Here is a 22,822-nt window from a genome sequence, read left to right as displayed (position 1 = left end):
GTTTCTATATGTTTAACTTCCTGTGTACATCATTATTCAATAAGTAATTTGACTGATTGTGTTTAACTCAGAAACTAAGGGAAATTGGTTGGGATAAGTTTTTTCTGTGATTCCTCTAGAACAATAAACTGGCCTTTTTCTTTTTTTTTTTGGCATCTAAAAGGATGATCAGTGTATTAGTTAGGGTTCTCTAGAGAAACAGAATCAACAGGGAACACTTGCAAATATAAAATTTATGAAAGTGTCTCACGTGACCGTAGGAACGCAGAGTCCAAAACCCACAGGGCAGGCTGCGAAGCCGATGACTCCAATGGATGGCCTGGATGAACTCCACAAGAGAGGCTCACCAGCCAAAGCAGGAATGCAACCTGTCTCCTCTGAGTCCTCCTTAAAAGGCTTCCCATGATTGGATTTAGCATCACTAATTGCAGAAGACACTCCCCTTTGGCTGATTACAAATGGAATCAGCTGTGGATGTAGCTGACGTGATCATGACCTAATCCTATGAAATGTCCTCATTGCAACAGACAGGCCAGCGCTTGCCCAATCAGATGAACAAGTACCACAACTTGGCCAAGTTGACACCTGTCCCTAACCATGACAATCAGGTATTACATATTTGAGTTTTATTCTTTTTAACATTAATTTAGGATTTTGTTTCTTTTTAATGTAATATGTTTTACAGCTGTTATATCAACTTTGTAGTCCTAGAATTACTTGAATAATTCTTTGAAGTATTTCTCTATTCAGTTTTTCTAAGATTTTACTAGAGTTTCTGCATCTATGTTTGTAAGAATCTCCTACAATTTTTGTCATTTGTCTTGATTTTTAGTATTTTTAATGAAAATCACATTTACTTCATCATTTCCTATATTTTTGGAATATATAGAAATGATTTGTTCGACAGTTTAGAAGAATATTCAGGAAAGCCTCACAAGCAAATGACATTTAATTGGTTATTCTTTTTTCATTATTTATTTTTTATTGATATATATTATTCACATACCATGTAATCATCCAAAGTGTACAATCAGTGGATCACAATATCATCATAGCTGTATATTTATCATCACAATTAGTTTTCTTTTCTTTTTTGTGAAAAATAACATACATACAAAAAAACAATAAATTTCAAAGCATATCGCAACAATTAGTTGTAGAACAGATTTCAGAGTTTGATATGGGTTACAATTCCAGTATTTTAGGTTTCTACTTCTAGCTGATCTAAGATACTAGAGACTTAAAAATTATATCAATATAATAATTCAGCAATCATACTCATTTGTTAAACCCGACCTTCTCTGTATAACTCCACCATCACCTTTGATCTTTCTCCCACTCTTTAGGGGTGTATGGGCTATGGCCATTCTAAACCACCGTCAATTTTAACAAATGTTCCACACCAATGCACGTTGTTAATAATACAGTGGTATGTGGGAATCCTGTATTTTATGCATGATCATTCTATAAGCCCACAAGTTCTCTAATAAAGAAAAAGATGGAAAAGAAAAATACAGAAAAGATACAAAAGTAGAAAAAAAATTACATTTAGTCCCACCACTCAAAAATAGTTACTATTTAACATACTGGGGTACTTCAAGTCCTTTCTTTATACTTGGGTTATTTTCCTTTAAATAAAAAAAAATTCATGGTTTTAATTTATATTAGAAACATAACCATAGGTCACTAAAAGAAACTTAAAAAAAATATCATCAGTATCTTACTACCCAGAGAAAAACAGTAAACATTTTAGTGAATATGTTTCCATTTTTCCCTGCGGGGTTAAAGGGGGAGGGGAGCATGAGATTATGATGCCCTACAGTCTTTAAAACATAACCTGCAATGCTGCGAAATTTTCCATGGATTGGATAATCAATTTAACCAACCTGCTATTGTTGGACACAAAATTTTTATATACATATTTGGCAATTACAGATAGAGGAATAAATCCATCTTACTTAGATTTATGTTTATCTAAGCCTTGAATATGTTCTTCAGATACATTCCTAGATGAGGAACTACGTAACATTTAACAAAATATCATGGGCAAACTTATAATTAATGCTGCAATGAACATCACCTCAAATATTTTAGCACATAAAGTTTATCAGTAAGACAGATCCTACACAAACAACGATCAGGTTAAAAGGTATAGGGTTTCAAACAGATATACTGCCACATTGCATTCAAAAAATTGTGCAAATCACCAAGCTTGGATGTTGAATTCACGTCTGTCAAGATCTATTGTAGGTACAAATTTTATTCTTCCCTTTTGTTTTTTAACATGGGCAGGCTCCGGGAACTGAACCGGGTCTCCGGCATGGTAGGCGAGAACTCTGCCTGATGGGTCACCACGGCCCGCCCTATATATATCATTTTTATGATTAGTCCATATAATAATTTTCTATTACTGCCAGACATTAAGGATGTTACAATAGTCTTTTAATTGTTTAAGACTATTTCCTAAACTAAAGTCTCAGATATGGGAATTACTGGGTCAAAGGATATAAATATAAACATTTAGCATATATTGCCAAAATAGTTAAAAAGTGTTATACCACTATTCTCAATCTGCACTGCACCCTACAGCACACCACATGTAGAAATCCAACTGAATAATCTACAACATTGTTCACTTACTATAGTAAATTCAAATGTCAACTTTCATATTTGGCCTTGAAAAATAAGGAGCATGTAATAAAATAGGAAGTATTTTTGATTACACTAATTTACCAGGTTAACTAAGTCACATTAACAGAGGAAAGAAGAGAAAATGGGAAAAGAGGAGACAAAAAAAAAATATGTAGGAAAGAGAGCCATAGAAGGGATACTTTAAAAAATGACAGAGTAAGTAAAAAGTACAGAAAGATGGTGATGATGGAGGAAGGGGTAGGGGATGGAATACAGAAGAAAAAAAGTATTTCTTCAGAAAGTAGAAGATAATATTCTACAACAGAAGTTTCAAATATTTTGTGATGAGAAGCGAACATTTTCATCATTTATTATGGTGAACAGGGTTAAGGAGAGTCTCAAGAAAAGCGAACAGGCATTTTTACCAGATAACCACTACCACGACCAAGTCCCACGGCTGGAGTGGATGAAGCCCACTCCTGCCAACCATGAACACGTTCAGAGAAATGGAAGAGAGGTCAGCCCGAAGCCTCGCTCTGCTCCATTCTCCTTTTCTTGTACTAGGACAAAGCAATGTTAGCCTCAGGTCCTGTCGCAGATCCTAAAATCTCTCTGCATTTTAATCTCCCTTGGGTTATAGAAAGATATGTGTCTACAGATTTAAGTTGTCCTTAACATTTCAAATGCCACTGAGACTCTGATTGAGAAAACATGGTCACAGGTTATAGAATAAGTTATGGTAACTGACCTCCAGTGGATTATACAATGCGTGTTAACAAATTTTCATAAAAATGATAGCAACTATATTTGTAGTGCTTTATAGTTTACAGAAAATCTCATGTACCTTTTTAATTCTATTTACTTAAATGCAAAAAGTCTTTGGCTCAGTAAATTAAAATTACCTGACCAAGGCTAATACGATGGTAGGGCAGTTAGAACCCAGGAAGTGAATTCTGATGTCAAGGTTTCTGATGTCAGTGAAACTTTTCAGTTATGAGAACTCTGATTTGTATCTCAGTGTCACTTTTTCCATTCTTTAAATACAACAGGTATTAGAGAAAAGTATTAAGTGCATAATATTTCACAAATCTCAATGGTGAATATTGTTGAATATAGACTGTTTAATATGAAAGCAATATACTAACATTTTTCATACATTAAGTTATTCCCCATGATGATAATTAATGTAATATACTGTGAACAATTTACAAATTTAAAGTCCCAAAGAAATAACTTGAGATAAACTTGGTCTAAGTTTTATATTATTGATTATTTTAAGTATTCTGAAAAAAAAGTTACCAAATAAAAGTCAGCAGCCTTCCAATATGTTCAAAATACATCTTGTAGAATTGGGACAAAGATCACACAACAAGACAGCTAATTTTTTTTCAACCTTCATATCATAATCTAACAAACATAACCACTTTTCCCTAAATGTCAGTACATTTCCTGGTCTCTCTCTTTTCCCAGCCCCTAAATAGATAATTCAAAAAATCTCACTAAAATCTACAGAAAACAGACAAACATCTACGGACATAGAAAGGAAGTATACACACTGGGAAGAAAGATTTAAGTATAACGGACAAGACATGGCATGAGAAAATAACATATAAGTACTCTAATTAATAATTGCAATTAAAAAAATACTTCCTTAATACTTTTAAAAAGTAAACTCTTAGGAGGAAGACTATGAAGATTTACAGAGCTATTCAAGGTTCTACTATAACGTTTAACTCATGTGGCAATGATAGATGCTAATATCTCCAATAAAATACCTTCAAGCTTTTCATTATTCCAGTTTTTCAAGTAGAGCAGGCATGAGGGCAAGGCATTTCGCCATTGACAGGAAATGAAAAGAAAGTAAAGACTCTATATTTCCAATTACATACGATCAAACAAATGCCAACAGTGTGAAGAGATTTAATATGCTCCTCTTCAGGTTTAGGACAATTAATTGTGGTTTTAGTCGGATTCTCTTTCTCCTTCCATTTTCCCCTTCTCCTCCTCATCCTGGCTAAATGGATTTGTCCTTCAAGATTCAGTTTAGATATCATCTCCCCTAGAAAGTCTTCCCTGATATCCCTAGGCTGGATCAGGTGTTTTGTCTTCTTAGTTCTGGCACTATCTCGCATAATCAAATATGATTGAAGAAAACTTACTATCTTTTTTTCAAAAATGAGAATACAACAAAATAAATTAAATCCTCTATAACTAAGAAGTGTTATGAAAATGACAATATGCTGTTTTAAAATGGTATTCTTTTCACTGCAGTTGATTCTTGTTCTTTTTTTTTCACATGGGCAGGCACTGGGAATCAAATCCAGGCCTCTGGCATAGCAGGCGAGAATTCTGTCACTGAGCCACTGTCACATTGCCCCAGTTGATTCAATTTTACTTTTTATTACTATAAATTAAATAAAGCATTTTGGAGAAAAAAGTTTATTTGTAAAAAAATTACTACAAATATTCTATTATTTAAAAATTCAAATAATATAAAATGTATAAGTAAAAACTAACAGTCCTTGTCCTTCCTAATCTCCTTTCCCTGAGGTAACTGCTGCTAATAGCCTAGAATACATTCTTCCAGACTTTTAAGTAGGTTGATTCTTAAAAACACACACTTTTGAACACATTTATAAAACCAATTTTTATGCTGAATCAACACAAATATGGTGTGTTTCCATTTAATAGAAACAAACTGAGGATGCAAGGACCAAGGACACCCTGATCCTTTTAGAGACTCAGAGGTGCTGATCATGGAGGATTTGAACAATCACAGAACCATATAAAATAAAGAATGGTATTCAAAAATTCAGCTGTACCATGCAGAAGACAAAGTATAATGTTGGTAGTATAGAAATAAAAAATAAAGAAAAGAATATAAAATATAACTACAACTGACAGCATAAATACTTAAATGTCAATCTCCATTTTGAAGACATAGTTCTGCTCTCTCCAAATAAAGCATGAATGGGCAACTTCGTACTCTGTAATTTTCCAGCTGGATTTTTAAGACAGAAAGCAGTACCAGGCTCTTTTATAATGAAAGGCAAAGAGGCTTTCAGAAAAAAAGACCTTTTAAACAGAGACTTTACAGATTCAATTTACTAAAGAGATCTTTCAGAAATTTAATTACATAATTTCACATTATAATCCAAAAGAGTCATACATAATACTGGGTTTTTGGAATCCAACATTTCTCCCCGAGTTAAATGTGATATGCTCAAACTTTTTTGTTTTTAACTTTGTCAGACAAAAATTCGAAGATTCTGCGTTACATTTTTTAAAAGAATAGACGCACCACAGCACCTATTTAAAAAGGATGTAAATATATTTGTGATTTCTATTCATTTCAGTAGGCTATTAGTACACTTTAATATTCACACTTAAGAGTATGTACTAAGCACTCATAAGTCTAATAAAATAAAATAGGATAGTACTGCTTTTACTTAATTCTTATTAATCAAGAACTGAAATTACTAGATGGGAAAAAAATAAACTAACAAATGGAATCAATCTCATCGTAAAATCTGTAAAAGAATCTTCCCAGTTATATTAAGTTTCCATTCTCATCACCAGTGCATCTCCTTTCAACTTTAATTCATATTTCTAAGTCAATTTACTACGAGAGAAATATTTTAACTTGAACACTCCTGTCTCAGGTTTTTAATCCATAGTAAAAAGCCATCCTAAGATTTCCAAATGCCTCAAGAAAAAAATTTAAAGATGCTAATCTTCCTAATTAAACCATTTCTATTTCAACAATATTATGTAGGTGCTAATTTTATAAACCAGGAACTTTTCCACATAATGTAAATCTTTTCTTTTCTTTTTTGGGTGCATGGTCCAAGAATTGAACCTGGGTCTCCCGCACGCAAGGTGAGCATTCTACTACTGAACTACCCATGCACCCCTAAAACTTTTAATTTGACTAAAAATTATTAAAGGAAAAGCCCTTTGTTTAAACATTCACCTACAAATTTTCAACAAAGAATATTAAGATGTGACTCAATACATAGTACAGCTCAGTAGCCATGAAGCTAGAAAATACTTTTTTGAAACTAGGGGAAAATGAAACTGGCAAGTAATGACAGTCATCTAAAAGTTATGGCAACCAAGATGGTCACCATGAAGATAAATGAGATATGCTCTTATACTCTACTTTACTGCTGTTCACATCAGGCCCTTCATCTTATCCACAATTAATTTCCTTTCAGCATATTTTTAGGGTCATAAAACATTTCCTTGAAGCCAACTGGATGCATTGATTTTAAATACGTCTCCCTCCTCCAAAAATATTAACAAAATAGAAAAATCTAGCCTTCTCAAGATTTAATAAGATAGTGACTACTCCTCAGAGTCAGAGTTATATGTCCCAGATCTAAGAACTCAAACTACCACAGAACAAAACAGCAACACAGCATCTGTAAGGTCTGATGAATGCAAAGTGGCTGCTTAATCCACAAAAGAAGTAAACAGTCAATTATGTCATAGGTGTAAAACCTCCAACACCTGATTCTTTATAAAACGCTTTTTTGTGGCTGTTTCATTCATTCAACAAATATTACCAGATAACCACTATGTGCCTGGTACTGTTGTTGATACTGAGGACGTAATGAAATCAAAATAGTCCTGTCCTCAAGGAGTCATTATCAGCTGGAGAGATGGAGAAGTCAATACAAATACAGTGTAATGTAAGAAATGCTCCTGAAGGTGACAGTGATACATGGTAACCTAGAAGGGTTCTGAGCCCAGACAGAGCCAGCTGGAGAAAGCTTGGGGTGGGGAGGGCACAGTAAATCTGAGATCTGATGATTTTTATGGAAGGAGTACAGGGTAAGGATTGTGGCAAAATTCTAGGCAGAAGTATAGAGATAGGAGAAAACATGCGCAGATCAAGGAAGTAAAAATATCTTGCATTAAGGAAACATACGCATGTAAAGAGGGGATGGTAAGAGGTAAGATTCCTTTGACGCTCAGGACAGATTCTGTCAGATCCTCCTGGCAGCTCTTGATTACACTCCCCACAAACACCTTGTTCATTTAAGGCTTTTTAAGGTTTTACGGGCTGCTGGCTCAAACTTCCTCTCCACCCCTTCTTTGCCATCATTTTTGGTGACTTCAACAAGCAAATTATTCTTTCACATTTTATTTCTTGACCTCCTATCTGAATCTTGATTTTAAACATTGCACTTTATGATCATTACTGCCTATCCTTTCAACTCATTTATTCTAATCTTCCATTCTAGCAATTCTTCTACCTCATCAAGTTTCCAGTGAATCCCCTATTACTACCAAGTACCTCTCTCATTTCATCATATTGCCCCTTTAACTGTCAGGATTCCATGGTCCACAACAATTTAAATAATAACTTGTTTACAGACAGCCTTAACTTCCTTTTCCTTCTTTTCCTCTATCATACTAGACTGGCAAAAGCCCAATTCTGATTAAATCCAATTATCCACTAACTCCATACTGGCAACAAAAAGCTAAATGGTAATGAAAAAAATTATAAAATGATGTTAACTGTTCTTATTTTCAAATCATAACATAAATCTCAAACTACAACTTCTCTGTTAGGTTTGATTTCCACTCTTCATAAGGACTATTTCACTCCTCTCTCTTCAATCTTTTAGCAATGCCTCATTCTCTTTGTTACCCTCTCCTCCTTTACTTACCCTAACTGATGGGACGGCGTCTTCTTTTTTATCTAACATCCTCCTATGAAGTGCCATTGCTCTAACAACCACCTCCAGTCCAAAGCTCCTTTCACCCTGCTCCAGACTCCTAAAGCCAAGAAAACCTGACAAGCATCTCAACTTAATATGCCTAACACAGAACACTTGATTATCCCTGCCCCACAAACCCATTTGTTCCCACATCAACATCCAATTGAAGCAAAATAGACTGCACCCACCCAGAGTCGTGCTAAGCCCCAAACCCAAGCATTCTCATTTCTTCCCTTCATACTCTCTACATCTGGTATAGCAGCAAAGCTGATGACTTAAAAACATAAGCCAAATCCATTCACTTTCCTCTATGTCTACTATTACAATCAAGTCTAAGCTTGCCCATTAGGAATTGGTAAACTAATGTGAGATAGGAAGAAAAGGAAGTCAAATCAGGATAACTCCTGCTTTCTGGATTGCACCATTGGGTACAAAGTGGCCCCTACACCAAGATATCAAACACAAAGGAAAAGGCACACCTTTGGTGGGGGAAGGGGGTGGAGTAGGCATAGGCAAAGGGTTCAATTATGGACATCTTTAAGTTACAAGTTCCTATGGAAAACTAACTAGTGATATCCAGTAAGCTGCTTAATAGCTTCTGAAGCTCAAGCACTAGCCTGGACTGGAGACAGACTTGATCATCATCATCATCATCATTACTGAGCCCAGGCAGATGGATAAGATTACTTAGGGAGAGTATGTATTATTTGAAGAGAAGGTCAAGACCAGCATCCTAGAAAATTACCCAGCATTTAAGGGGTGGTGAGATTAGACAAAGGGGTTGCTTTGCTCCAGAAATACTCTTTTACTACAATCTCAGTTTGGATGAACCTTTGGAGATCATCCAATCCAATCTTCCTCCTAAAGAGCAAAATTTTCCATTTAGTCATCTGGTCAACTGCTCCAATTATTTTGAAGATAACTTTAATTATATACGTTATTGTGTTATGATATATTTATTAAGATAAGCAAGATCTACTTTCTTATTTCTCCTTAGTGGTCCCACTTTTGGTCTGTGAGATGCTGATTTATTCTAATCTTCCTGCATTAGGATACACTTCAGATATTTAAATTCATTAATTTATTCAATAAGTATTTACTGAGTCCCTATGGAAGTCAGGAAGCCTATGTTCTAATTTTAAGCCTACTAAGGTAAAATGTATGCTTCCTTTTACCTATAGATGAAACACCCTAATTTCTTCAACATTTCATGCCATACAGATTTCAGACCCTTCCAACTATCTTGGTTACTATTTTCTTTGACTATGTGCTCAAAAATTTGATGTCCCACAAAATTGTTAGTGGTTACAACATTAGATTCACGACATTACAGGCAATTTGTTTTCGAACATCAAAGTTATGATTATTTCTAAAATTTAAAAACACATGCTGACAGAGCTACATCCAAAACTGAACACAATATTTTATCCTTGGACTAGAGCAAAGTTAGTGCTTCATTTTACTTTCCTATACATCTTTTCAGGAAAAAGGGAAGGTATAGACACTACATATGTTACGTACCATATAAGTTATATAAATTCCAGGGAAACCAATCCAATAAGATTATCAAATTTATGTGAACAAAATATAGTAAGGGGGACATGTATAGCATATTCTCCAAATGAAAATCTAAAATAAAGTGTAGTTATCCATTAATTTAATATTTATTCATTGAGAACCTCTTATGCATTGGGTACTTTAGGCATGAGGTACTTTAGGCATGAGTACTGGAGTGGTGACAGTAAGGAAACACAAAGATGAATAAAATATTTGTACCTGCCCTGGCTGAATTTCAGTAAGACAAATTTTAGACCAATAAAGGAAAGATTTTTATAGCAATCAAAACTGTCTTAAAAAGAAACCAACTTCTTGTAAGCATAATAGGCTCTTTATTAAATGACCATTTATCAAGGTTGAGATAGGGGATGTATGAACTGCTTCAGAGAGCCCTTTCAGCTCCCAAGGTCCTTAATTTTTTGGAGCAAGTTATTTCCAAGCTGATTTCTATAAGCTGAGTTATTCTGGTCCAGACAAAAGCTCCCTCTCCCAGGAAAAAAGCTGTACTGCAAGGTTTTCCACAATTACCAAGCAAACAAATTCAGAGCCTGAGGCATTCCCTTAGGTGACCCAAAGTGCATCTACATGGCTTATATCTCAGGACCCACTAAAGCCTACTCCCCAGTATGTTAGATACTGACTTGTCTCTACAAAGACTTTTACTAACTCTTTCCTAATACAGACTGATTTTATTAAAATGAAAGTTTTTTCCAGAGGAATACTTAAATTGAACTATTTTATCTGGGGGTCTTAATGGCAAAGGAAAAGGAGGGAAGGGTGTGACTAAGACTAAAAGAGGTAGGGATGATGTGAACACTCAATCACTTTTGGTTAAGTACAACTGCTTTTGGAAAATAATTTCTCACAATTCACTAAAACCTTAAAACAACTCAAAATTTAATTCTAGAAATCTATTTAAGGAAATAATTAAAGACGTATGAAAAGAATTACATTCACAGCACTGTTTACAAATAGAAATACTGACAACAATATGCTTGCTCAATAATAGGTTAAAAATTGTACAACTATACAAAGAAACAATATACAAATATTAAAGTGATATGTATATTTATTGATATGAAAAATTATAATATATTTTTAAATTAAAAACTACATTATCAAATAAGAATATATAATATGATGCATGTGTATGTCCTAAATATGAACGAAAACAAATCTGAAAGATAGACAAAACAATACTTACTCTTGGATGGACACAGGTAAGTTTTTACTTTTTACTGTATCATATATTTAAAAGGTATTTTAAAAATAAAAGGAAAGAGATTTTCTATTTGGTAAGGGTATGTTTATCAGTTATTTTTCTCTTTGGAACCATGCAATGTCTAAAATTGAGAGTGTTGATGATTGTGCAACTAAGGGAGAATAATGTGAGACACGGATTATCGACTTTGACGTTATCCATGACGTCCAATGGATGGAGGTAGTTGAAGGACACACTGACTGAGAAATAGAATGGCACCCGGGGGTGTACACATATGATGGAATATTGTTAGCTACAGAAAGGAATGAAGGCATGAAGCATGCAACGAGGTAAATGAACCTTGGGAACATTACATGGCGCAAAATAAGCCAAAAACACTGTGTGAAACCAAAGGGAAAGATTTTGATTTGATGCAAAATTTGTATTTGGGGTAGCACACTATCTAATTTAACTTACATGGTCAGTTTATTTCAACACCATAATTACATGGAATCTTGACTAGGGCATGAGATCTCACTGGTTTATAGAAGTTAATGTCACGCCTTGATATATTCCAGAGTAATCTGGGCAGAGAATAAAAGCTATTTGCAAAGTCCCCTTGGGGGACTGGGGAAAAAGGAGGAAATATTAAACTTCCCCATCGGGGGAATTCTTGATATCCTTGCAAGCTGTGGGGACAACCAATTCAACAGGCCAAGCCCTCAATCTTGGGGTTTGCCCCTATGAGACTCATTCCTGCAAAGGAGAAGCTAAGCCTACGTACAATCATGCCTAAGAGTCACTCCCAGAGAACCTTCTTTTGTTGCTCAGATGTGGTCTTTCTCTCTAAACCAGCTTTTAGCAGGTGAACTCACTGCCCTCTGCCCTCCATGGGCCATGACTCCCAGGGGTGTAAACCTCCCTGGCAACGTGGGACCTGACTTCCGGGATGAGCCAGGGCCTGGAATCGTGGGATGCAGAACGCCTTCCTGAACAAAAGGAGGGAGAGAGAACTGAGGCAGAATGAAGTGTCAATGGCTGAGAGATTTCAAACAGCGTCAAGAGACTATCTTGAAGGTTATTCTTATGCATTATATAGATCTCTCTTTTCTGTTCATGGTGTATTGGAGTAGCTAGAGGGAAGTATCTGAAACTGTTGAGCTGTGTTCCAGTAGCCTTGATTCTTGAAGACGACTATGTAACTATATAGCTTTTACGATGTGACTGTGTGATTGTGAAAACCTTGTGTCTGATGCTCCTTTTTATCCAGGGTATGGACAAATGAGTAAAAATAAAAAAGGATGAAAGATAAATAAATCAAAGGGGGAGGTAAAAGGTAAAAATTAAGTAGACTGAAACACTGTGGGTCAATGAAAGGGAGGGGAAAGGGTATGGGATGTATAAGTTCTTTTTTTTTTTGGAGTGATGCAAATGTTCTAAAACTGATCATGGTGATAAATACACAACTATATGATGATATTGTTAGCCACTGATTGTATACTCTGGATGGACTGTATGTGTTTGAAGATTTCTCAATAAAATTCTTTTTAATTGCTTGCCACTTAGCAGAGGGATAAGGCTGCCAAACCTCATTTAACTATCTGGTCACAGTTTGTATTATGTGCTAGGCCATGTATTAAGTGCTAACGTATACAGAGGTGAACTAAAAGATTCAGTCCTCAGGCAGCTTAGTACAGTAGAAGGAGCAAAACTTGTGGACTCAGAAGACCTGGATTCAAGTTCTCATAGTGCCTTGTACTAACAGCAAGATCGAGGGCAAACAGTATGTTTTTTTTTTTTGAGTAAAAAGGGGGCGATAATATCTGTCCCACCTACCTCACAGTATTACTATGAGAAAGACATGATATGCTGATTATGAAGGGACTAAACAAACATCAGTCACTCAATCATTTTAATCCAATTTCATTTTCATAAAAATGCTGGAAGGGGGCTGGTGTGACTCACCATGGGCTCAAATACCTCAAAGGATATCCCAGCCATCAAGCTGGCTTCCCATATCATCTTTTCAAAAATTTCTGCAGGAAATTAGGATACTTAACAGAAACAGAGTGATATTAGGCCTAAATTCATCTTGCCCTTTTCAGGGAGATATGTACCTCTTTAATAACTTAAATATTACTTCAAATAACTAGAGAGCAGTGGCTTTCTAGTAACACACTAAAACGCACACTCAAAGGAGTCCAATAAGGCCAAGTGAAAGTGCCTGCTCTAAATTATCTAATCTTGAGCTAAATTCTTGAATTGACAATGAAGCCCTAAAAACGCAAGTATCACTTGTTTACAGGTTTCATATTTTTCTTCCTGTGAATTTGGTCTGTATCCACAATTTAAAATTTAGAAGTTAAAACTTTTTAAATTTTGAAAGCAAAAGTTAAAAAAAAAAAAAGCCTAAGTCAACATGCATTCTATCCCACTTGTATTCACATCAAAATCATTGGAAACAATTGTTAAAGTAAAATGCTGAGCTTATGTAAATAAGAACTAGAATATTAGATGTATTTTAAGCCCAAGGTTGAGGCTGTATCAACAAGTCAACATTGGAACTACAATTTCTACATCTGCATCAGTGATGGAACGATTGATTGTCTATCTTAATTTAGTGGGAAGTACTTTCAAGACTTCTTTATAGATTTCACAACATTCTTATGAAAAGTAGAAAAGAGTTTTTAAATAATTTGCCCCCAGTTATGGTCCAGAGTTTCAAATCCACCCTCAAAACCATGGTTTTTTTTTTTTAAGGCAGTCACAAAACACTAAGAAAAATAAATACTAAGTAAGATTTTAACCAGATGGCTTATAAAATAATAAACATCCATAATAGTAACACTTCATGGTAATAAAATATGCTTTATTTCCACAGTAACCTTACACTACTTAACCTAAATAACTCTTAACTAAATATCAATTAGCCTAAACAAAAATATAATTTCAAATAAGATTTCTGAAGCACATTCCTCTATCTTTCATTTTCTGTTGTTAACCCAGTTTTCCAAACTGTTCACTCTTATAGCCTAATATGAAAACCAACAGCCTCCCATAATGGGAGATTATCAGGACACAGAAAGGATAGTATAGTCACACAAACTGTCTTACTATCAAAAAAATAAAGTATGAGGTTTCAATACCAAATATCAGAGAAATAACAAGCAGCTACACAATCACTGTGTATCACTGTGAGATTTGGGGCCAATTAGGCAAGTCGACAGAAAATTATGTTTACAAAAAATGACACAGAAATCAGTAACCCACACCTGACGCTGTAACTAACCTAAAGTTACAATGTCCCATGGTCTGCATCAGTCAAGGAGATATGATGATGCTGTTTGTGCCTAAATTCTAATTCCTGTCCCCGACTTTAAAATTTAGCTGTAGAGACGAGTTGAGGTGATTCAATAAGATAGAGATATTTAAGACTTTCTCTAATTACCCAGATGTCTATTTGGCTAACTCCCTCACCTCCTCCAGATCTTGCTCAAATCAATCCTTCTCCATGAGGTATACTCTGACCATGTTCATTTTAATTCCCCAACCTGCCTCCTCCATCCCACCCTGACATTCCTGATTCCCTTTCATGTCAATCTTTTTTTCCCATATTTTAAATTGCCTTCTCACATATTACACAACATATTTATTACATTTATTATTTCTTTCTCCTCCACTAGAACGCAAGGACAGGAGTCTTTGTTCCAAGACGGGACACAGATGCATCCCAAGATCCTGAAAGATGTCCGGCACTCAAGAGGCCTCTTCAAGAATTTGTTAGATGTTGAATACTCCTTTGTATCCTGTCATCCCAGCTCCCCATTCATCGTTATACCTCATCCTAACCAAGTTCATGGGGGAACCAAGGAAGTTACTCTACTTCAGATATAAGAAAAGGAGAGTGAGAGAGAAAAGAAGGCTTTACTGACTCTTATTCCTACCCTAGTTCTTGTCACGCCATCCTAAATTTCTGCCTTTTATCGCCTTCCTAAATTCCCAATTCCTCGAATTCATTCTTTAAACTCAGCCAACCTCCTGGCCCCTTGGGTGATAAGACAAACTTAAAGAATGGTAACTTAATGCTGTAATCACTCAGTCTCAAGGGAAGAAAAAGAAACAGAAAAAGGGGAAGAAATATTTATGTGTCTCATTTGTTTTTCCTTTAGGGCTAGCTGCTTCAGGGAGTAGCCTACACACCCTCTTTACTCATTAACCATTCACACTTCAACTCTTCTGCTCTTAATTGACCCTTTCCACTCCTTACTTCCAAGGCCATTATGTTGCTCACTCCTCCGACACACTTAATGAGCACATACTAGGTGCAAGGACCTGTGCAAGCCTAGCTGATTCAGTGGCAGACATAAGGCCCTTGTTTCTCTAGCAACAATGATGAGTGATATCATGACAAGAATGGTACAATGAGCTAAGATAACATATAGCAGATAGGATCTAATCTAAGGGAAGAAAAAGGCCTCCCTAAAAATGCAATGTTTAAACAAAGACCCAGAAAGCAGACAGGCAAATAAAGGAGAAGAGGAAGAGTGTTCTAGGAAAAAGAAATAGGATCTGCAACAACCTGCAGGACACAGTGTGCCATATAAGGAACTGAAAGAAGTTCAATACGACTGAAGTATCAAGACAGGCTGGACCTTAAAAGGCAAGTTATTCTAGAGACTTCATTCTACGGACAAAGGGATAAAGGGAAGTGACACAAAACTTCAGTTTACACTTTGTAGAAGATCAATCATTCTCTTCATTGTAGCCAGAGTAGAAAGGAAAAAGAATGGAGGCAGGGGATAACAAAGATGAGCTTTTGGAACTCTTGGTTTCTGTACTATCTCACGTTTCTGTTTCTTCTCAGACATCTTCAATATATTATTTCCTTTCACCACCCCTCTAAGATCATGGCCTGTCCTCAACTCTCCTACAAACTTTCCGTGAATGAGATATATTGTGAAATATATTTCACAATTCCCACCCAATAGTAGTAATGACTCCCAAACCAGTATCCTTAGTTCAAAACATTCAAGGCCAAAGGTATATTTCCTGTCATCTATTAGACACATTTTCCTATAAAACAGCATATGTTCAAAACCAAACACAGGAGCCAAAACTCATGAATTTGGTGTTTCCTAACTCTTCTGATAACATCCATTATAGTCACCCAAGACAGAAATTCTAAACACCATCAATTACCTTTCCCACCCCACCACTCCCCATCTCCAAGTATTTTTTGATCATCTCCTAAATATGACTCAAATCTATCCCTTCCATTCATTCCCTGTTCTAGTGCCTAAATTCAGGCTTAACATAAACTCTCACCTGAATTATCCAATAACAGGTCTCTATACTTCTGCCACTTTGTCCAATCTCTCCCTTACCCCACCAGAGATTCGCTCCTGAAGTGTTTCTTTCTCTACCCTGCCTGCCTAGGAACCATTTGCATCCATTTCAAATCCAGTTAGTGCCCCCAACTCTGTGAGTCTTCCCCAGTCCATGTTACAGTTCCCTTTCTTTTCTTTTTACTATCCCAAATAAAGATGGAATTGGTCACTTCCTCCTTTCATTCCATATCGCTCGTCTTCTACGATGGCACTTACCAAATTGTGTGTTTACCTTTCTGTTTTCCTGACTATGCGGTATGTTCCTCACTGCATCCTTTCTCATATTTGCATTTCCACACAGTCAGCCCATTTCTGGAATGAATACTTACATTAGTGTTATCTGTATCAGGTTTTGTCTCTGTACAATGGAATCCTGGGATATGGTCCAAAGTGCCTAAAGCCATTTCAGAACTGGCTCAGCTTGGGCGGGGAATAAGGGGAAGGCACATATACGGGACGGAGTCACTACAACAGACCGAGCTCGCCTGGCATCCAGAACACCCCAAGGAAATGATAAGACTACATGACAAAGATTTCTACACGAATCATAGCTATTATTTATAACTGCAAAGAAATGTTTTAATGGGAAATAAATATGAAATTTAAATGGATTAAATGAAGCTTCATTCAATGGACTCTTTAAAATGACATTTTTGAAGAATATTTAATGACCATGGAAAATGCTGGTCAATCCAGTCAAATGGGAAAAGAAATACATCATGATCCCAATTTTATAAAAGCCATTTTTGGAAAGATAATGGGCTTTTGTTAAAAATGTAGGGGAAAAAGAAAGTGATGGAGTTATACAGAGAAGGTAGGGTTTAACAAATGTGCATGATTGCTGAATAATTTTATTGATATTTCTCTTAGTCCCTAGTATCTTAGAGCAGCTAGAAGTAAAAACCTAAAATTGTGGAATTGTAAACCATAACAAACTCTGAAATCAGTTCCATAACTAACTGTTGCACTGTCCTTTGAAATGTATTGTTTTTCTGTATATATGTTATTTTTCACACAAAAAAAGTCAATTGTGATGATAAGAAATATTTATTCCTTCTAGCCTCCAATGTGCTGGAGGAGCTAGAAGGAAAAATCTAAGATGATGGTATGGTAGCCCATAACAAACTCTGGGATATGTCCTGTAACTACTTGTTGAAGAGTGCTTTGAAGACTATTGCTTTTTTCTTTCTTTGCTTTGTATATATGCTATATTATACAATTTAAAAAGTTAAAAAAATTTAGGGGAAAAAGCCTAAATTACATGATATTAAACTATTAACAGTGTTTATCTCTGGGTAATTTCCTACAACTTATGTCATTCAATAAATATTTATTGAGTATCTAAGTGTCTGCTTCTGTACAGTAATAAGCAGAAGACATCTGGTTCAGTCTTTCTGGAGTAAAACATGTCAGACTTCTCTGGCATCTAAGCTGGGAACAATTTTTGATACAAATATTTGGATCAAGACTGCCCAACTGGCTTGTACTAATGTTGACAGTGAACTGTATCGTGATACTTATGGTTTCGGATTACTGTGGGACGGGAGGTAGAGATCTAGACTTACCCTTCCTGTTAGCAGTAATCATACATAAAATGTGCCCAGTTAAAGTTTACTTTTTCATCCATCTTCCACCATATTTCTTTGCTCTTTTATGCGTTTTTTCCCCCTCTACCATTTCCTGTTCTTGTCCTCAATGATTTAGCCATTTATCTAAGAGAATTTTTATATCCTTCTTTCTCTTTCAACCAGGTAACAATTAACTTAATATTGAACTCTCCCCTCTCAGGGATTCTCAGGAGAGAATGAAGTTGCAGAGGGGATGCGTGGTTTTGAAGAACTCACAAAGAATCTCAAAGCTTTGGTCTTTTTTGAAAGTCCTGCTTCATAAGACACCCAGGTATAAAAAAAAAATGAGGATATTACCTATTCTAGTCTACCAAAGCTGCCAGAATGTAACATACCAGAGATGGATTGGCTTTTAATAAAAGGGGATTTATTTCATTAGTTCTTCAGAGAAAAGGCAGCTAACTTTCAACCGAGGTTCTTTCTTATGCGGGAAGGCACAGGGCGATCTCTGCTGGCCTTCTCTCCAGGCCTCTGGGTTCCAACAACTTTCCCTGGGGTGATTCCTTTCTGCATCTCCAAAGGCCTGGGCTGAGCTGCGAGTGCTGAGATGAGGTATGCTAAGCTGCTTGGGCTGTGCTGCATTGAGCTCTCTCATTTAAGCACCAGCCAATTAAATCAAACATCATTCATTGCAGCAGGCACGCCTCCTGGCCGACTGCAGATGTAATCAGTGACAGATGAGCTTCACAAGCCATTGGCTCATGTCCGCAGCACTAGAACTAAGCACCTTCACCTCGCCAAGTTGACACCTGAATCTAACTACCACATTTCTAGACTAGAACAGTGACAAATTTTACCTTCATTATTCTTTACTGTAATTACTTTACTAGTTTATATTACAGATTGCAAATATTTCTAAAACTTCTAGGATTTTCAGCTCATTTGAAACACAGTGATAAATACCAGAATGACTTTAATCGCCTTGAGCATAATTAAAAACTTAAGCACTACAGTGTGTATGACACTTGTTTTTATGCATATTAAATAAATACAAATTGACAAAATTTAATAGGACTGAAATCACTGATAATACACTATGAAATAGTATTACTGTTGTATCAGACAGAGATGGAGTATGTGTTATTAAAGTGACTAATGATAAGGGACCCACAGCATGCTTTAAGACCTGGTTTCTTATCTACTTTTGCCCTTAACAGACCAATGGAACAAACTTAGACTTTCAAAAAACAACAGGATTATATGTTACTATAACATCTACCAGGTGGTTCAATTTAATATTTTACTTTGGTGGTGAGTTTCACAGCCAGCAGCAATGCCAACACAGGACTAATTGTCAACCTAGAAAAGGAACTTGCTCTATTATTTGAAGAACTGAGACAAGTTGCAGAAGTTTCTTAATCTGACAGTGGATTTCATTTGTACCTTATCTTCATTACACCAGACACAGTATCAATCCAGCAATCTTTAGACCTTAACAATACTTGTATCCATGTACTCATGAAAGGGCCCCTTCTCCACCTTATACTAAGAAAGAACATATAGATATAATTTCTAGACAGATTATTGTATTTTCTTGTGTAGGGTCTTTTCTTATTTAGTGAGATCTGGGGACACTACAAAAATAGTTCAATCCATCTCAGCACCTATGGAGTTAGTTTAGAATATGAATGATATTCTCTTCAGTGGATCAGAATCAAAGTAGTATGTTGGTTCACTTGAACCATTAAGTGCTCGCTGTTGTATAATTCTCCCAGACCTTCAGAGTAAAGCAGACTCTTTTTATTACAGATAATAGTGAGGATGTATTTTTCTTCATACTAAGTTTTATTTCTTTGCATTGAATATAAGGAAGATAAAAAGGTTTAGCAAAAGTAATACAATTAGTACAACCAGAAACTTTCTATGTATTTCTTATTTCGCAGTATAGACAAGTATTACTAATTATTTTATTCTTCTCAGAGGGTGCTGCTCTGTACCTAAAATGCAAATTATAACTAATGGGTTCTTCCCCTTCTCTGCTAACTATAACAAATTACAGTTTTAACAGTTGTGTGTTCTTTATAAAATTTAGATATGATTTATTACTGAACTCTGTTTCCAATATTGGTGTGTATGTAAACATGATAATAGAACCATCTTTTCATACATGAATATAAATAAAACAGTATTTTTAAGAGTTAAAAAGGAAAACATGCTCACAGAGCTAGGTGACAGAATCACTGACAGCCAATCATTCATTCATCAAATTTTTAGGAAGCACTTGCTCTGTGTCAGGCATAATTCCAGGCACTATTAGATAAAGCAGTGAACAAATACCAGAGTATTTTAGTAGAAAGAAAATTTTCACTATTATGCTATTAACATGAACTGAAGTCAACCGGTCTAATATACAGTGAATCATAAGATAAAAATGACTAAAAAGTGGGACCGGGAAGGTAAATAGGAATTTCAATTTTAAAAAAGCACATCTCCCAAAAGGGTTAGTCAGTGGATAAACAAGAACTTAACTACCTTTAATTCTACACAAAAGAGAAGAGGATTCTCTGATAATTATCCTCTCCAAATTCAAAGGCAAGAGCTGGGAACTGGTAAACCTCGATACCTAATACTGCGCCTAACAGAGAGGACTAAAAAACGTCTGCTGAAGGAGTAAAGCCTATCCACTACTGCTTATCTCCTAGAATCAAACAGTGCTAGAGCTGTCATAACACCATCTTGAATTGTTACTAGTAATGGGGAGGAAATTAAACAAAAGCAAACAGGAGAAAGAAGGGATTTTTTCCTTCCTATTACCACTTGTGCCAAAACAATAACATACCCCAGAGGAGTCTACTGATGAACCACCCGAATGAGACAAGGCCATTTTAGCTATATGCACGAATACTGTGCGCTTGTTTCCAACAATGGGATATACAGCACATTAAAACCAATAAACCAAACTGTTAAAAATGTCAAAGAGAATTTCCCCTACTACCCAGGAGTTGCATTAAAGCACCCTTTTTGAAGCATAACAAAAAGCCTAAGGCAAATTTCAGTCTCTCCTTCGGATCCTTCAAGAACTCAGTGGATTTAAGGAACTGAGTTTGTTTCTCTCTTTTTCTTTTTTTAATCCTAAACTGAGAGTAACTCACCCTTATCATTTGTGTCAAATAACACAAAAGGCACAATAAAAAGGCAGCAGCTCTCATCAACTCCTGATTATGGGATGTTATAAATCTCACAGAAAGGAACCACTAGAGCAAACAAAAAATCAGCAAGTTGATATCATCTTTTTATCATCTACCAGATACAACTGCTCAAACCAGGAAAAGCATCTCCCTACATGGAATGCTGTTTGCACACGCGTCACGCTGACCGAGTGGTAGGCTGCGTCCAGTTAAAATTTAAACACAAGGGTTCATGTAATCAAGCTCGTAGCTTAAAACAAGTTTTCTTAAACTGCAAATAAAAGCATTCTTTCCTGCCTACGATCTTTCGTCTAGTACGTCCGCAGGCTCCCGCCTCAACCACCCAAGTGCGACTCCGGAGACGCAGAGCCCTTTCTACACCAAGAGGAAGCCCCGCATCCACCCAGCTCCGCAGCCTCGCCAGGCGCGCTGGGCGCCGCGGGCAGGTCGGGCCGAGGGTCCCCGGGGCGGAGAGGCCGGGCCCGCGCCCCTCGCCTCGAGGAAGGAGCGCGCCCTCCCCACCGGGCGGCCGCTCACCTTATAGACGTCCCCGTAGGTGCCGCTGCCCACCCTCTGGACCAGCTCGTAGTCGTGCTGCGGGTTTCGCCTCAGGATGTCGGCGACGGGCCTCGGCGGGGCCTCCATCCTCGCTCAGGCCCGGCCCGCCGCTCCGGCTCCGGCTCCTCGGCGGCTGGGCGAGGCCGCTCCGGCCCGGGCTCCTCGGCGGCTGGGCGAGGCCGCTCCGGCCCGGGCTCCTCGGCGGCTGGGCGAGGCCGCTCCGGCCCGGGCTCCTCGGCGGGTGGGCGAAGCCGCTCCGGCCCCGGCTCCTCGGCGGCTGGGCGAGGCCGCTCCGGCCCCGGCTCCTCGGCGAGGTCGCTCCGGCCCCGGCTCCTCGGCGAGGTCGCTCCGGCCCCGGCTCCTCGGCGAGGCCGCTCCGGCCCCGGCTCCTCAGCGAGGCCGCGCCGCGCCGCTGCCCAGCATGGAGCCTCCGGCCCCAGCTCCGCCTGCACCAGAGACGCGCACAGACGAGTCACCGCCGCGGCCGGGGCCCTTTCTTCCCGCCCCGCCGGGAGCCGGGGGGGACGTGGGCTGCAGCGACCCCAGCGCCGGGCAGGGCCGTCCGGCCGCGGCCTTCCCCCTCCCCCGGCGCCCGCAGGCCGCCCGCCCCGGCTCCCGCCCGCGAGACTCCAAGCTGGCTCCGGACCTGAGGGCGGACCCGCTCTCTCTGGAGCGCAGAGCTCCGGCCCGACCTCCTTCCTCGGCCGCCCGCGCCCGCCTCCCGAGCGCCCGCCGCCGCCGCGCACGCTCCCCGCCCGGGGCTGCGTCACGGGAGCTACGTCCCCGTCCAGCGTGGGCCGGCGCCGAGCCGCCCTCCCGAGCGCGCCGGCCGCGGGGCCAGAGCGCCGCCCCGAGGCCGCGTCCCCACGTCCCTCGTCCCGGCCCGGGGCCAGAGCGCCGCCCCGAGGCCGCGTCCCCACGTCCCCCGTCCCGGCCCGGGGCCAGAGCGCCGCCCCGAGGCCGCGTCCCCACGTCCCCCGTCCCGGCCCGGGGCCAGAGCGCC

General features: G+C 38.2%; 1 protein-coding gene across 2 annotated transcripts in view; it reads right to left on the bottom strand.

Moving 5' to 3' along the window:
- MAP4K5 (mitogen-activated protein kinase kinase kinase kinase 5) overlaps positions 1–21,959 on the bottom strand; it is a 180,143-nt gene extending 158,184 nt beyond the window's left edge. Inside the window, exon 1 of one of the 2 annotated variants that reach the window (XM_077126796.1) lies at positions 21,799–21,959. In XM_077126796.1, coding sequence (XP_076982911.1) covers positions 21,799–21,906 — 108 coding nt within the window. In that variant the 5' untranslated portion in view covers positions 21,907–21,959. The remainder of the gene's footprint in view (positions 1–21,798) is intronic. The other variant, XM_077126795.1, reaches the window with a different exon arrangement.
- Between the last annotated feature and the right edge of the window lie 863 nt (positions 21,960–22,822).

The sequence above is a fragment of the Tamandua tetradactyla genome, chromosome 14, assembly GCF_023851605.1.
Source record: "Tamandua tetradactyla isolate mTamTet1 chromosome 14, mTamTet1.pri, whole genome shotgun sequence".
Lineage (NCBI taxonomy): Eukaryota > Metazoa > Chordata > Mammalia > Pilosa > Myrmecophagidae > Tamandua > Tamandua tetradactyla.
The sequence above is the reverse complement of the archived record's forward strand: the minus strand, read 5'-3'. Positions and strand labels throughout refer to the sequence as shown.